Source organism: Terrapene carolina, unplaced genomic scaffold, assembly GCF_002925995.2.
Source record: "Terrapene carolina triunguis isolate 2854851 unplaced genomic scaffold, T_m_triunguis-2.0 Scaffold96, whole genome shotgun sequence".
Lineage (NCBI taxonomy): Eukaryota > Metazoa > Chordata > Testudines > Emydidae > Terrapene > Terrapene triunguis.
The window spans coordinates 43,597,800-43,614,610 of NW_020664447.1; the positions used below are offsets into that span (position 1 = coordinate 43,597,800).

General features: G+C 43.7%; 1 protein-coding gene across 1 annotated transcript in view; it reads left to right on the forward strand.

Moving 5' to 3' along the window:
- CCDC9B (coiled-coil domain containing 9B) overlaps window positions 1-16,811 on the forward strand; it is a 102,261-nt gene that overhangs the window by 17,211 nt on the left and 68,239 nt on the right. The window contains exons 3-4 of the mRNA XM_026651262.2: window positions 2,528-2,632; window positions 4,054-4,215. Of these exons, the coding sequence (XP_026507047.2) occupies window positions 2,528-2,632; window positions 4,054-4,215 (267 nt within the window). The remainder of the gene's footprint in view (window positions 1-2,527; window positions 2,633-4,053; window positions 4,216-16,811) is intronic.

Sequence of the window (16,811 nt, forward strand, 5' to 3'; positions counted from 1 at the left end):
TATATATAACTTGCTTTCTCCATTCATCCCCACATGGGGTTTCTCTCTGGCTTTCTATTCCCCCTCCTTCTCCCATCTATCTTGGCTTCTCCCTTTTTGCCCCCTATCTTTCCTATTGCCCCAATCTCGTTTTCTTGTGTATCTAGGAGGGTCTAGACTCTTTTGAGCCTCCCACCAACCTCCAAAAAAATCTTTTGCAGTCTCTTCTGCCCTTGATCACAGGGGATCCCTTATCCTTTCCATTGCTGCTGGATGGGCCAATAGGCTAACTCCATATTTTGTTGTCTCTCTCCTTGCATTCTTGCTCTCCATTACCATGCCTTGCATTAAATGATCCAAGTATTCATGCAGAGCACTGACACATTAAGCAGAAGTGCCAGGAGGCAAGGTAGGAAAGAGGTGTTGACTTTGTCAAAGAGCACAGCTGGGAGGGGCAGTCTCGGTGTGCTGGCTGGCTCCCATACTGAGATAGACCTTTAAAAATCAGCTCTGTTTGTGGTGCAGTCAGCATCTGCTAATGTTACTGCGGACTGGCTGGGGCCTATGCCAGGCCATATACTAAACGTAGGCTTCATTAGCCCGTTGGTTATTTCAGCCCTGGTCACCTAGGTAGGAAAAAGAACTTCCAGCCACGTCTTATTTTTCTTCCTGGATAAATATCTTGTGTGCTGAGAAAGTCTGAAAAAGAAGAAATATTGCTCACCGTGGCAGGAGCCTCCTCTTCTTGGCTGGAGATGTTCCCCCAGCACTAGAGATGGTCAGCAACCACGGTCCAACACCTTAGAGCTTGGGAGTATTTCAAATTTAACCTGGACCCAAATCCAAATTTGGCAAGTAGCCTCTGGTTCGGCAATCAGCTGAACCAAAACCCAAGATTAAACTTTGGAGTATTTGAAATTTGGATCCAGATTTGAATGATTAAGAGTGATTAAATGCCGTGCCTTTCCTCAGCAGGCATCCACACTTTACCTCCTTTCCCTATAAAGTCTGCATGGACTCTCCCTTCCTGCTGACTGCAAGGAAAATGGGCATAACGAAAGGCTATGGGAAGGCTTAAATGTCACACGTGGTCGGGGAAAGGAACTGACAACCATGTGTCAATCAATTTCCTAGCCTCCATCTCTTGGCTTGTGGAATAGGAATCCAGGCCTAATTTTTCCTCTCTAGGCTCACAGAAAATGCCCCTCCTACGCGCCATGTGGTTCAAGTAACATTCCCACCCTTGGGACCTGGTTCATAGACACAATGCCATTAGAAAAAGTAGTTCCTCCCCTGGGCAGCAGGGTTCACAAACTGGGCATAGTCCTTTCTGCCCCCTTGGCCTAGGAGCTTGTGCAACCCATTAAACATAAACAGTTCCCTCTCTCTTCCCTTGGAGCCAGGTCTCACAGCCTCCTCCAGGCTCAATAAGCAATCGGCCCTCTGCTTGGCTCATAGTCTCATTCCCTGGTGCAGGATGATCTGCAGCTCAGCCCCCTCTTGGTTTTCTAATCCATCAGCCTCTTTGCCTCACTGCTATGGAGAGCCCTATACTTCCACAGGCCCAGGTCTCTCTCCCAGGCTATCCACCTGGTCCATGTGGTAAGCCCCTTCTCAGGTCATTGCCCAACCCTGGAACTTTCCTCTCTGCTGTTCCTGCCTGAGGGTACCTCTACACTGGAGCTGGGAGCATGCTTCCCAGCTTGGGTGAACAGACAAACACTAGCTGTGCTCAAGCTAGTGCACTAAAAATAACCGTGTAGTCAGGGGTAGCACGGATGGCAGATTGGATTAGCTGCCTGAGTACAAAATTACCTGGACCCTCTGCGTACATACCCTGGCAGCTAGCTCAAACTGCCCTGCTACACTGCTATTTTTAGTGAGCTAGCTCATCTGTCTACCTGAGCTGGGAAGCATGCTCCCAGCTGCAGTGTAGACGTATCTGGAGCAGGGGTGCTGGGACAGTTTTTATAGTGGGGGTGCTGAGAGCCATTGAACCAAACTGTAAACCCTGTATATAATGGAAACCACTTCAAGCCAGGGGATGTGGCAGCACCGAACTCTTAGTTCCATCACCTATGATGCGGAGAGACAGGAAGCCTTGTATTCTATAGATCACATGCCTGTTCCTGTCATATACCCTGGGACTACAGTTCCCAGTTCTAGAGGCCTGGGACTACTAACAGATGCCCAGGGAGCACATGCACTCAAGGAACAGAACTCTGGTACAGCTTTCTTGGAGAACAAGCTGTGCTGAGAGTGCATTGACAAAAGACACATAGCAAAATTTTCAAAATGTTGTGTTGGCCCCATGTATTCCCCAGTAGGAATGCAAAATAGGAAAATGGGCCATGACTCTACCTAGCCTGAGGTCCCAGTGAGCATAGAAATCACCTGGCCTTCGCTTCTGTGGTTCATTATGATGGCTCTGGCCCCCTGATGTTGTACATGCAAAGCTCATGGCCCTTTCCTCTCCCTGCCTGAGTGGGTTTGATTTGTCACAGACCTTTGGAAGATCTGATGTTGGATGTGGACTTGACTGTTTCAGGAAATAGAAGAGGACAGAAAGCGAGCAGAGCAGGAGGGCATGGCTGTCACTTCCAGGAGACCCAAGCAGGATGGTCTGACTATTACTATCACCAAGGCCCATAACGTAAGTCTTGCTTCCCACAAGTGAACTTCTCACTAAAGAATCCCTTCCTTACGAACTCAGAGCTGCTATCTCTGTAGTAGGCAGCATGTACAATAGGCATTCAGAGTATCAGGAATCAGAACCTAACCACTCCCCAAAAGACTTAAAGGTTCTGAATAGATTCATGCACAGATATACATTAGCCTGCACACACAGACCTGTTCCCACAGATGCAGGCATGTACACAAATACAAGCAAGCAGATGTGTGTGCATGTACATATGCACGCTCACATGTATATGAACTCCCAGACATGAATACAAACATGGTCGCAGACATATATCCAAAATAGACATGCTTTATCTCTGCTGTAGGGTGAAAAATAGGAGTTCCAAATGTGCGTCAAGGCGTGGATTTAACTGCAGAACGCACATAAGAAGAAAATATCATAGGTCCAAACAGGGCATTCTCCCTCCTTCCCTTATACAAGGGTCAGCCTTAAGAACAAGCGAAACAGGTGGCCATTAGGGATTCCCACGCATGGTTTCCAATAGGGTTTCCCATGCAAACTCTGCAACTCATGGGCTGTCCCAGTCTTTTTTTATATCTCTGGGTCTAGAGGGGGATTAAACAAATCACGGACAGACAGTCCTACCCATTCACTAGCAGCAGGATTAGAGAGGAGGCAATTCGTGGCCTGATCCACCCCTCCCAGCACTTTAGGCCCAACACATCACAAGGCCAGTCCTCCTTGACATTCTGCATGCAGCCCTGTGTTAAAGTGAATGCAATGACAGCAGAGCTCATGGAATAAGTAGCCCAAACGTACCCTTGTCTCTTTTCCCTGATGTTGGATTGTTCACACAATTACTTTATTAGGTTCACTTGTAGACTGTCTTTCCCTTTTTCCAGCAACCCACTGGCCCTCGCTTTACTGTAGGCTTGCACAATTTTTCCCTTTCATACTGGAGATGAAAGATGTTATTAACCAGAAACTGAACATTCTGTGGACTAGATTGTCCAACCCTTATAATGGTGAGCACTTACTCACACCAGTAGTCTGCTGGTGTCAACAATAAGTAATCAGCACCAGGAGTTAGGGTTGCACAATCTAGCCGTAAGCGTTAACAAGAAAATGATGACATCTGTTTCCTAAACCTTTGACATTTTAGTCTGAAATGTCAGATTTGTAAATGTAATGGGTTTTCCGGACCCACTTAGATTTGTGGGTTTCACTGCTAATCAGACAAAGTGCCTGTTGTTTTGCTCTTTGGAAGAATGTCATGGTATTGTAATTGGAGTGAAAAGCATCCCGTGGAGCAAGTCCTAACATTTCCACAGCTGCCCTCTCCCAGCTGTTGAGGCAGAGGTTTTTCCTAAAATGGAAACACACTGGTAACCCCAAAAGAACCTGTTTTCTAAACAGACCGATTGGCTTTTCAGGAGAAAAGGGTGGTGAGTGAGAAATGGGGAAGCAGCTGCCCCACCAGCCCAGGGTTTGGAGTCGGCAGTGAGGAGGAAGATGAGGAGGAAGCAGATCATATGTTTACATTCAGGATGGGAAAGAGGATGCAGCTGGCTGTTACTATGGACAACAAAGCCAAGGTGGGTCTTTAAAATGATGCATCACTCAAGACTTAATATACTGCGTTCTCTGTGCTGTAAGGGGTTCCTGTTCTCATTCTCTCAACTTGGAGCTTTGTTCAATGTCTTCCTGTTCCTTACCGCACTGATGCTTGCAATTACTTCCTCGATGTTTGTATTGCTGCCAAGTCCAGGATTAATACAGCAGGACTCCCTATTTAAATACGCTCCTGTGATCTGTGTGTACATGGTGATACTCTGGATTCCTCCTGCCAAAGGCATCCCATTTCCAAGCCTAGTAAAGATGACAGTAATTTCCATACCTTTCCCCATTTTACACTCGTGGCTTACTCTCAGAGATGAGATAACATCAATAGTCAGGTACAGCTGCGAGTTAAACTGGACTTGAAAAACATTCAGATGCTAACTTGACGCACAAGTTGGTGCCTTAGCAAGGGAAACTTTTAAAGTGTGTCAGACTTAGACTTTTGCTTCTAGGTCACTGGCTTGAACTAGAAATGGACCTGAACCTCACACTTTAGGGAAGTTCCAATTTGAATGTGGATCTGAAATTCACAGCTTGGGTCCATTTCTAGTGAGAATCCAACCCAGGTGGGTGGAACCAGAAATCGTTACATCTGATGAGTGGTTTTTGGCATATTATTTATATATATTCTATTTATAAAATGCACTCCTAGCATCCTCTAGACATATATTCAAACCATAACAACAGCTGGCAATCTCAATCCAGTTCCCAATGGACAGATGTCTACATCACTAGTCATCATCACAACTGGCACCCTTGCTAGCAATCTCTGCAGATTGACTGGGCAAGGAAACTGACCATTTGTTTCAGTTTTAGGTATGGTCCCTCCAAATCGTGGTTGAGACACATGAGGAGGGTTACACCCTCACAGCCCTTTCTGTGCCTATGGCTGTCAATACAACACCTTCTCCCACCACTAAAATATATTTAAAAGCAAGAGAAACAATTTACATTAAATTTGAATCACATTTACCATTAATGTGTTTTTACGTCTTCCTACCTTTGCTAATTATTGAAGATATTTGTGTTTTTAAAAAAATTGGCCCCTTCCCAATCCACCTTCTCTTGTTACTTGATCCTGCAGTGAATGCTTATTCTGTGTTTCAGGTTGCTGCCAAGCCAGGCACTATGGGTTTTCCTTTCCATGTCTGATTAACAGGCAGAAGTCACCAATCCTGAACTTTCTGTGCCCTCAGGAGGTCCAACAGCTGCCTCCAGCTGCATAGAGTCAGTCCCTTTCCTCTGCCTCTGAACTGATCAGTCACAGCAGTGCCCCTTCTGCTGAGAAGAGTCAAAAACAGAGTTACTAAATTCAATACATTTGCTTTGGAAATGAAAAAGAAACACTCTAAGTAAAATGAGGACACCAGTCCACCAGCTGTGATGAAACTATACTGTGCTCTCCAGGCAGATAGTTATGTCCAATAGATGAAAGTTGTAACACTTCTCATTCTGATATGGTACCAGACCCTAATTCAGTTCCACAAAGTTCTAAACATAAAGAGAAAAGTAGATACCTGGATGTCCATTGCATACCAAGCACTTGAAAGTGCGACTGCCACCCAATGTCAAAGTTGACAAAGTGAGACCCTCATCTTTCCCACAACTTTCTCCATATTACAGCATTGCTATTGTGACATTAGAGTTAAGGTTGAGATGGGGTTTCTCTACAAACTCCCGATCATTAATCACGCATAACCATGGCAAACTCAGAGTATTAATCATTTGGGTGTACTACTGACCACAAAGGCAGTAAATGTCTTTTCTTCAGATGAAAATGAACTAAACCTCAGTGAAGCACTACAGATATACAATCACAGGGGAAGGTATCAACTGATGGGCTGGTCATATCCTACATGCCACTGATTTCTTGGGACCATCTCCATTCAAGACCTGTTTATGGACTGACACTGGACTCACAAAAAAGTACTCTAGGTCAGAAATGTCTTCTTCCAATGAATGTGGAGTTCATTTTATCATGGTGACTAAAAGAGGAGACCAATGAAGCAGGCACAATGCTTTGGGACTCTGGAAAGGTAAACCTGACAACAGATGCCAAACCTTCAGGGTGATGGGACTTGCCAGGAATTTTTTTTACCCTACCCTGGAGCAAATGATATTATTGTGAGAGAAGGGATCCTGTTTCTGGGCAGAAATCCCTATATCCTTACTCAGATTTTACTAGTTTTTTACTTAAGCAAGCTTGCATGGAAGTAAAACATTAAAGTGGCTACAGTTGCCACTGAAATCAGTGGGAGTCTGCCTGAGCAAAGACTGAATAAAAACAGAGTAAGGACCTCAGGTTTTGGCCCTTTATTCTGGAATTATCTGGTTTATTTTGTTAGCTCTCAAAATAAAACAAAACTAGGTATTCATAGGATGATATAGATGGACAATACAGCTGCTCTAGCATACTGTATATATCAGGGATCCAGGAATGAAGGAGATGCTAAGTCTAGTCATGTGCCCAGCAAGAATGCTATAATGGTGTTCTGTGTCCCAGGGATACATATTGTTAAAGATGATAAGTTAAGCAGAACTAGAATTCTTCTTGGGAACTGGTCTCCTCACCAACAAGCCCGCCAGATGATTGTAAGAAGATGGAGATTTCCATTCGTCTGCTTGTTTGTATCAGTAGCCAACTTCCAGAGCAGTAAATTCATAACAGATGGACATTTCAAATAGCCTAAACATTTCTGCCAAACCCTCCTTTGTGTAAAGAACTAAAACTGGTAACAAAAATATGATGCTGGGTCATCCTGGTGGCTCCCAACTGGCCCAGAAGAGCTGGATATACAGAACTAATTGGCTAACCCCAGATGCAGGGCTCTGAAATGCCCTTTTCTTCCCCAAATGCTGTCTCTGAGACATCCACTGTGAAAAATATTACATCTTCAAGCTTGATCAGAGACTGTTAGAAAAGGCAGAAGTCATCCAAAAAGTTACCTCTTCACTTCTGAACACTTGTGAAGTCTGTGTGTCCATGTGCAAAGATGAAAAGAATCCCAGCTGCGTCTTCTGCTCTGTCCGAAGTTATTTGCAAAGAAGGACTTGATAAAGATCTGGCAGTTAGTATTGTAAGGATACAGGCGTCGGTGCTCAGTTGCGTGAGGGTCTGAAGTACCCTGTGGGTCTGATCCTGTTCTCATTGAAGTCAGTGATTTTGCCATTGACTTCAGTGGGAGCAAGAGTAAACCCCCTGAAGGGACTCACTAAATAATAACTTGAATTGAGTTCTTTAAAAGCTGCTTTTTCACCTTTAAAAGCTTTAGAACAGAGAGATACTAAATTTTTCCAATGAAGATGGGCACTTAATTCAGTCAGAATGGTGAGTGTCATAATATTTATTATTAATAATAATGAAACATTTATTATTAGACAATTAGCACATAAGGCCTGACTCACGGGTGACTGACACAGCCTTTACATTAGGACTCTTTCATGTTGGCAGAGTCAAAGCTGCACTAATGGACCCCAAGAAATGCCCCGAGCATAGGAGGAGTCCCAGGATGGCCTGGGATTGGCAAAGCTGACCCTGTGTGAGGCTCCTGCTGAACCCTTTTGGTGTAGGGGGCATGCCAGAACAAAGGAGCCATGGCCAGGCTACACCTCAGCTATTACTGGCTGAGGGAGTGGCCCATCAGGGCTATGGTCAGCCAAGTGCCCCTCCGGCTGTTTCAGCCTGCACCGGACAATCCAGCAGGGTGGAGGCGCACAGGTGACAAAGGTTTGCCTTATTGGGACTTCCTGGTGCCTGGCCCCAAGCTCAGCTCTGGTACGGGGATGAATTTGGCTCATAGTATCTGGGTGCATTTACATGGCTTAGCTTAAAGCCAAAACCATTTCCCAAGTATATAAAGCTAATATCCCACAGCTCCCACTACACAGAGATGAAGAAAACCTTGCGGGCAGCCTAAATGCACATAGAGTCACTTCTCCTTTATGAGGTGGTTTGGAAAAGCTCTCCTGGTTTTGTGCCTCTGGTGCCTTTTGAATTCCATCTCTCCCTGTTGTGTTTGCCCTTCTTCACAAAGAAGATGTGGCTGCAATCACTGCGATTGTAGAGCCATTAAATGTTACCTTAAAGGAACCGAATCATTTAGAAAATAAGATTGCTTTCAAAATTATTTTTCAGGGGCATCGGAAAGGATTCAGGCCCCTTATTTCATTCTTTCCAAATAGATTGGCAGTTGCATTAAATGTGCTTCTCCCCTTCAAATGAAATCACATTCCACTACAACCAAAGCCCCTCATGAGATGAAAAAAGAGATGCTTCTGGTCTTGGACCATGTAGTGTCTACATCTAAATCGCTACATCCAGTATTTACTGAGCATTACAAATGAAATATTTAAACCTCCATCAATGCCTCTTTTGGCGACATACTTCTGCTTGTGGTCTTAGATGTGGATTAATAACATTTTCTTTGTATATGGCTCTCCCATATAGGCTCTAACCCCTGGAGCCCAGAACATGACCTACAGCATAAAATCCAAGTTCTCATCCTGGTCTCCCACATGTTAGTGTAAAGCAGTGACCATTAGCCTGGATTGGTGCTGGAGGAAAATCAGTTTGTTTTATGTGCTTCAATGCCGTCACTGCAGAACCCTCATTTAGTTACATTCAATGTAATTATTAAAATGGGAATTAGAGGAGTGTGTGTGTAAGTGAGGGAGCATGTGTAGTGGAGGAGGGGAAAGCAATTGTGTAGAATCTTGGGCTAAATTGTATATAATTTCAGATTGGCTGCTGACTTATCTGCTATTGCTGTCCTATTAAGGCATTTATTGGAACTCTGAAGGCCTGAGAAGTTGCTAGGTGGCAATTAGGCTCCACTGCCTAGGAATCAAATGTGGACTGGAAAACCCTATTGCGTCTTGGATGGTGGCACTGAGATATAAACCACAGTTATTAAATTAAATCACTTTGTTAATTCACCTTCCTTCCCATGGCAAACGCCAGGGTCCTTGCAAGGGAGAATATTTTCATTCAAACGTAAATATCTAAAGTAACTATAAAGAGAGAACGCAAGGAAAGACTGGCTGAGCAAAGTACATAAACTATACAGTGCTCAGTTCTGCTTATGTTTCTCCAACTTGCTCCACTATGAAACTTCCTCCTAAATGAGCAGTTTTTAACCTTGGATTTTTGTTGCCATATTAAAATACACAGGTTGCAGTGTAGTATGTACATGACAAGTTACAGTATAGCAGTTAATCAGTATAAATGATGTGACTGCAGCTTCTCTGACTACATCTAAACATCTAACAGCAGAGCCTCTAATCACATGTTGTCAGTTTTAGTCACAGAGAAAGATGTGAAGTCAGGAAAGGGCAGGTAGGGCCAATAGAAGAAGGCATAAGGCATAAACTGGCATTTATTATTGGCTAATTATTCCAGTTGGAGCTTCAGCTGGCTTTCTTCTTGCTGTGACAGCCTCTTCACTGTAAAAACAGCAAGGAGTCCTTGTGGCACCTCTAAGGTGCCACAAGGACTCCTCGTTGTTTTTGCTGATACAGACTAACACGGCTACCCCTCTGAAACCTCTTCACTGTGAGAGTCCATGCAGGGTCAGCTCCTACAAGCTTTCTGTGGGAGAGATTCCCACTGAAGTCAATGAGAAGTCTGCACATGGAGGGCTTGCAGGTATGAGGCCTTGGACCACAGACATTCAAGAGTCTCAGATATGGCCAAAGAGATAATACACTGATTCATGCTCATTTGTTTAGTGATTCGTCACTGCAAATGCTAAATTTACAACAACACTTGATTCACCACCCATTGAAGTCAACAGGAGCCTTTCTGTTGACTTCAACAGGCTTTGGATCAGGCCCTGTATCGCCAACATTTGTGAATAAGTGAAAGTGTTGGTGGCTAACTCCGGCGAGGCTCAAAGCAGTTGAAACACAGCAGACCCCAACTGGCTCTCCACAGCCTGCAGAGATTTTCTGAGCGAGCTGTAGCTCTGCAGGGGCACTACTATATTTAAGCAGGAAAAGACAACTGGGGGCATATCATGCCTGAGTGCATATCGCGGCCTGGGTGTATTGTTCAGCCAGAAACTGAGAGGCAGAAACCCCTGGGAAGTGTCAGTATCCCCCATGGGGCACGCTCTTACTGTGATTAAAGGATTCCTCCAGACATTCGAGATTAGAAACAAGAGACTAATGAAGTAACCAATACTATTATCAGAGGGGTAGCCGTGTTAGTCTGAATCTGTAAAAAGCAACAGAGGGTCCTGTGGCACCTTTGAGACTAACAGAAGTATTGGGAGCATAAGCTTTCGTGGGTAAGAACGAAAGCTTATGCTCCCAATACTATTATGCCAGCAAAAGGAGTTAAAGAAAACACATGAACATTAAATCAAGTGGCTGGAATGAGGATATTGTGAATTAATTTGTTGGAAAGGATGCTGGGAGGGAAAAATTTCCAGAAAATCCAGTCAATTTTCTGTAATCTCCACGTCTGATTTTTTTTCAAACTAGTCATAATCCTACTAAGTAGATCTGTCTCCTGTGTTCTTCCTTAATAAAAGCATCACTCGCCCCCAAGCCCAGATAATCTGTGCTGTGCTTAATTGCCTCACTTGTGCTCTATACCCTCCTAATGGTACATTTAATTCTAATGATAAATTGTCTAGATGTGCTGTATCTGCTGCAAATCCAATAAACTCTTTTAAGCACTCACCCCTAATCGGTTAACTTTATTTAAATATTGGTTTCTCTTTGATTGTCAGGTTTCACTGGGTTTCTGCAGACAGCTGCTTTGCATAATTCCTCTCCCATAGCCTCTCACCACCACTTCTGACCTTTCTAACTCTTTGGGTATTAGAGAGGCTACATTCACAGAGTTTTCCAAATCTGCGAAATCTGGGCCCCTTCTCCACTCAGGGAGGGATTCTCTGTGGGCACAGCTGGTAGCTGTCACTTAAAAAAAAAAAAAAAAAGGTGAAGTTGCTCAATTGACAGGCCTGCAGAGCTCTGCTACATACCAATGGAAAGCCTGCTCCTGCTCGCCTTGTCTTCAATGGGAGCAGGGTCAGCACAACTATAACCCAGGCACCAGCAGTGCAAGCTTTCATACTCAGTTCCCTCCAGTGTGTCTCATCCTTATTCTGGAGGGACCACCGGTGGGAGGTTAATTTATTCTCCATGCCCATTCAATCCTAGGGCAGGTCTACACTACAGCCAGGATCCACGCTCTGAGATTGATCCACCGGCAGTCGATTTAGCGGGTCTAGTGAAGACCTGCCAAATCAACAGGAGATCGTTCTCCAGTCGACCCCTGTACTCTACCCCCGACAAGAAGCGTAAGGTAAGTCGACGGGAGAGTTTCTCCCATCGACCCCCCGCGATGTAGACCCTGCGGTAACTCGACCTAAGGTACGTCGACTCCAGCTACGTTAGTCACTCTTTTAGTATTCGAGAGGCTACGTTCACAGAGTTTCCCAAATCTGCTCTGATCCATCTGGAGTCAGCTGGAAATCTGGGTTATTCACGTAGCTGGAGTTGTGTAGAGTAGGTCGACTTACCGCAGTAGTGTAGACATAGCCCTAGGCCTCTCTTCTGAGTGCCCATTTGTGATGGTGTTATCGGTGTAACAGGAACTGGACTGAGATCATTTGCATAGACCACTGAATGGCACCAGGTATCAACTACTGATGTAGACTGGATTTGAGTTGTTGATGTAGAGGTTATAGATTAGTAGCTCATTATTAGTACTCTGAGACATCCAAAACTACTAGGGACTCCCCCACCTCCACCCCCAAACTGGCCTTTTTATAAAAATGCTGCCCACAGTGCTGAGCAGCTCACATCAGTGCATCACTCAGGGCAGGGAACCCCAATTCTCCAGCTCATTAATTAACCGCACAGCTTAGTGTACCAGATGTGTTTGTTGGACTTAAGGGTGACAAAATGTACTTCCAATAGCGTCCCTCACGCTAGGTTAATCACCAAGGGAGCACAGATGTTCTGTGGCAATATTGATACTTGAGAGAATGCTGACAACACCAGCGAGACATCAGACTCGAGCAATATCCCATGGCTAGTAAAGCTGAGTTAGAGCTTCTAAGTCATCCTAGACATGGGAAAAGGACACTCAGCCACAGGTAGCGCTTTAAAGGTCCAATCCTGCAAGGTGTTGAGCAACCCACTAGCTTCAGTAGGCACTAAGGGTACTCAGGGATATATCATGACCTTGCAGGATCTGGCCCTAGAGGACAAATGGATCCATTTTGAAAAAGAAATAGTCACTGCTGTGGTTCCCAGCAGTTCTTCACGGTGGTGGGAGAAAATTATCGTCCATTTCCATTAAAATGGTGATAAAGAAGGGATCTAGTATTTTGGATGCAGCGTTCTTTAATAGTGGCACGTAACTCACTCAGGCAGAGTGTTGGTGGTGGGTGCAGGAGATGGGTAACTGAAGGAAGTACGGATACATTTCTGCCTTCAGGAAAGCAGCTGGGGACCCAAAAAAGAATAGTTTTTAAAAGGGGGAAATTAGGGTAGAGGAGGGAAAGGAACGGGCGAAACCTTGCACCTCTTTTACTCTATATAGAGGTGTGATTTGGTGCCGAGGGGCAGCCCCTACTAGCTTTTCATAGGTTTTTATGCTCCATTATGTCTTCCACTCCTCCCACCACGACCCTTTCTCCCCCAGCTTTGCAGGATATAATATAATCACACAATGTTCTATATGCTGACACGACTTTGCTCTCTCCCCTTGAATTTTTCTGAAATGTTGCTCCTGATTCCAAAGCACGTAAGCCGTATTTATCCTGATGTAACTCCACTGACTTCAGTGGTGTTATACCACGGCTGCAACTGACCCCTAATTAATGCATACGTGCCTCAAGATTATGATGAGCATATTTTTTTAAGTATCAAAAACCAAATTAGAATATAAAGGCACTTTATAAAGGGAGCCTCATGAGGCATATTGAGACTCACTACATAGGTTTTGACTTGAAAAAAATGTAATAAGAACATAAAGCTGAGATTTTTCAAAGCCACCGACAGGATTTGGAGTCCTATTTTCCAGTAATTGTTATGAGAATTGGGCATCCAAATTCCATTGGTGACTGAGGAAATCTCACTATAAGTGTTTTTATGACACCTTTTCCAGAAAAACAAATATAGGGGTATTTTTGGATATAAACACTGCCCCGTAGTAGTGTGAACCCAAAGATAACAGCAGGTGGGATTTTCAGAATTGCCTGTGTGATTTAGATAAAACAGAAGGCAAGCTACTCAGAGGTTTAATTCTGCTCTCACCACATTCAGTTCATGTTGGTGGAGTTACTTCTGATTTGCAGTGATGTAAGTGAGAGAAGTATCAGTTCCACTGACTATAAACAGGAAGGCTCACTTCACTCTACAAATGTAGAATCTAATTGCACTCTACAATTTGAGTAAAATTGAGAAAGTAAACACAAACACATAAATGGTGAAAAGTAAGCCAGATTTGAAAGATTTGTTTAGTTATAAAATCCAAGGTATTACAAGTATATATCACATTATAAGAACATGAATAGAGGAGAATAGAAAAAAGGAACTAAAAATACATGTTTTTTATCTTGACAGTATCCCTTTAAAACATTCAGTTGAGTACAATTCATAACATCCCATTCAAACATCCTGTGTTTTGACTGGCCAACTGTGTGTGTTCATGGAGGTTTATTGATATTACTCATGACATGATTCAACAAATGAGAAATGGGGTGTTAATCAAAGCCAGGATCTAATAACTCCTTAACTTTCTAGATGTTTGAATGGTTGACGCTAAAAAAGATTTGGGGTCATGGTGAATAATCAGCGGAACATGAGCTCCCAGTGCAATGCTGTGGCCAAAAGGGTTAATGCAATTCTCGGATGAATAAGCAGAGGAAATCTCAAATTGGAGTAGAGCGGTTATTTTACCTCTCTACTGTGGTGCAGCCACTGCCAGAATACGGTGTCCAGTTCTGATGTCCACAATCCAAGAAGGATGTTGATAAATTGGAGAGTTCAGAGAAGAGCCATGAGAATGATGAAAGGATTAGAAAACATGCTTTATAGTCATAGACTCAAGGAGCTCCATCTGTTTAGCTTAACAAAGATACAGTTAAAGGGAGACTTGATCACAGTCTATAAGTACCTACATGGGAACAAATATTTGATAATGGGCTCTTCAGTCTAGCAGAGAAAGGTATAACACGATCCAATGGCTGGAAGTTGAAACTAGACAAATTCAGACTGGAAATAAGGTAGAGTAATTGGAACAAATTACCATGGGTTGTGGTGGATTCTCCATCACTGACAATTTTAAAACCAAGATTGGATGTTTTTCTAAAAGCTCCGCTGAAGGAATTATTTTGAGGGAAGTTATCTGGTCTGTGCTATACGGGAGGTCAGACTAGATGATCACAATGGTTTCTTCTGGCCTTGGAATCTATGAATCTGGATCCTGATCTGCACTACCTGGCTGGTCACTATTGTAAAAAACCCATGTGCTGCAGACAACTGGCAAATTTATTAATCGCACGCACAGTGCTAGGTCTAGACCCCTGTTCCTTCTGCTCCAAAAATACGGGCTTCTTGCCCTTTAACTAAAGAAGAATGTCCTTACTTTGCAATTGTCATAACTGTAGTCAGCCGACTCTCGACCTGGGATCAGTTGTAGTCTCTTTGAATCTGTTACCCATGGGTCCCCTACATACACCCACTGCCGAGCAATCTGACTGTTTCCAGCAGGAGTTCAGCTCACTCTCAGGGTCCTTTCTGACTCTTGAGTCTGGTTATGTTCATTTGCCTCTTGTCCCTGGCAGCACTCCCCAGGTCCCACCACAGCTCACTGGATGCAAGGATCCCTTCAGCATCCTTCATCCATATCAGGCTCATAAGGCCAGTCTGCCCCAGACAAGGAGGGGGAGAAGGATGGGCTAGCAACTGCCTCAGACTGAGCTCCCCTTGCTAGCAGAGCTTGCTAGCAGTCCCTGGCAGCTTCCCTGCTCCTAGGAAGAAAACAAACCCAACCCTCTAGTTTGTGTGGCCAGTCTCACCCTTTTAAACTCCACTTCTCCAGGCGGAGCATGTTCTGCAAGTGCACCTAACTGGCACTGCCTGAGTGCAGGAATGCTCGTTAGCTTATCAGTAAGATGGGGGCATGTCCCATCACATAGTCCCTGTGGGCTAGCCACTAGAGGGCAACATTATATATACACCAAAAACCAGTACATTGCACTATAGAATTGATGGAATGCAAACCTTGGATTTGACAACGGGAATTTTGGAGGAGTTTGGATCCAGATTTGAACTTTGTGGCTCAGGCCCAACTCTAAGGCCTGGTCTACACTACGGGATTAATTCGGATTTAGCAGCGTTAATCCGAATTAACCCTTCACCCGTCCACACTACAGAGCCAGTTAATTCAAATTAAAGGGCCCTTTAAATCGATTTCTGTACTCCACCTCGACGAACGGAGTAGAGCCTAAATCGATTTTGTTAATTCGAATTAGGGTTAGTGTGGCCGCACACCACCGAATTACTGTGTTTAAATTAATGGGGTAGTGTGGCCGCACACCACCGAATTAATGTGGTTAAAAACCGAATTAAGGTGCTTAGTGTGGCCGCGCACAATCGAATTTATACAACCTGTTTCCCAAATTCGAATTATCTAAATTCGGATTAATCCTGTAGTGTAGACATACCCTAATAGACCCAAGTAAGTTCCTGTCTGTGGAGCTCTGCCAAGATATCAGAATGGCCATCAACCAGCCAATACACAGGACTTACGAAAGCCTTTAACACAGTTTATATAATTTGTGAGGATGGAGATCTCTACAGCATTCAGTTCTCCTAGGCTCAATAGTTAACCTGACCCTGGATATCTGACTGCAATGGCCTCCAAGACAGTTTGCATTGTGCATTAAAATGACTGCTTGTTCTTTTGACTGTCAAATTGGATTCTGAATTAATTTTAACCTCTTATGAAAAAGATCTAGACCTGGGATACTCAGATTGATGCTTGCAAGCCGCTCTTTAACGCGCCTCTTTGCAGCACATGATATTAAAATACTGTGTGCTTTGGTTAATAACTTAGATTGGTTAATAATTAATCAGGATGCTTTTACTATGTTATTAACCAATTGTAGTTGATAAAATAATAATACTTGGTCAGTCATTTTGCTGTGAGAATATATATATATATATATATATATATATATATTTCCCTATCATACTGTTTAAATATGAATATACTGTATAGTACTATAGTAAATGAAACAATGAATTCACGCTACTGTGACTCTTTGGGTAACATTGATTGCTAATTTGCCTCCTGGACCACTCTTTATCGTTGATCTGGCCATCCCTGGGGATGGCTCACTGAAGACATCCACTCAATTCACAGCAACCGTCAAACTAGCACATCAAATGTTAGGCTGTGTTGACATGGGGATAGAGAACAATGCAGAAACTATTAGAATGATGTTCAACTGACTGATGGCGGAGCCTCACCTTGTATACAATATTTGTTTTCAATTATCTCATCTCAAAAAGGATACAGCAGAAATAGAAAAAATCCCAAGAAAGG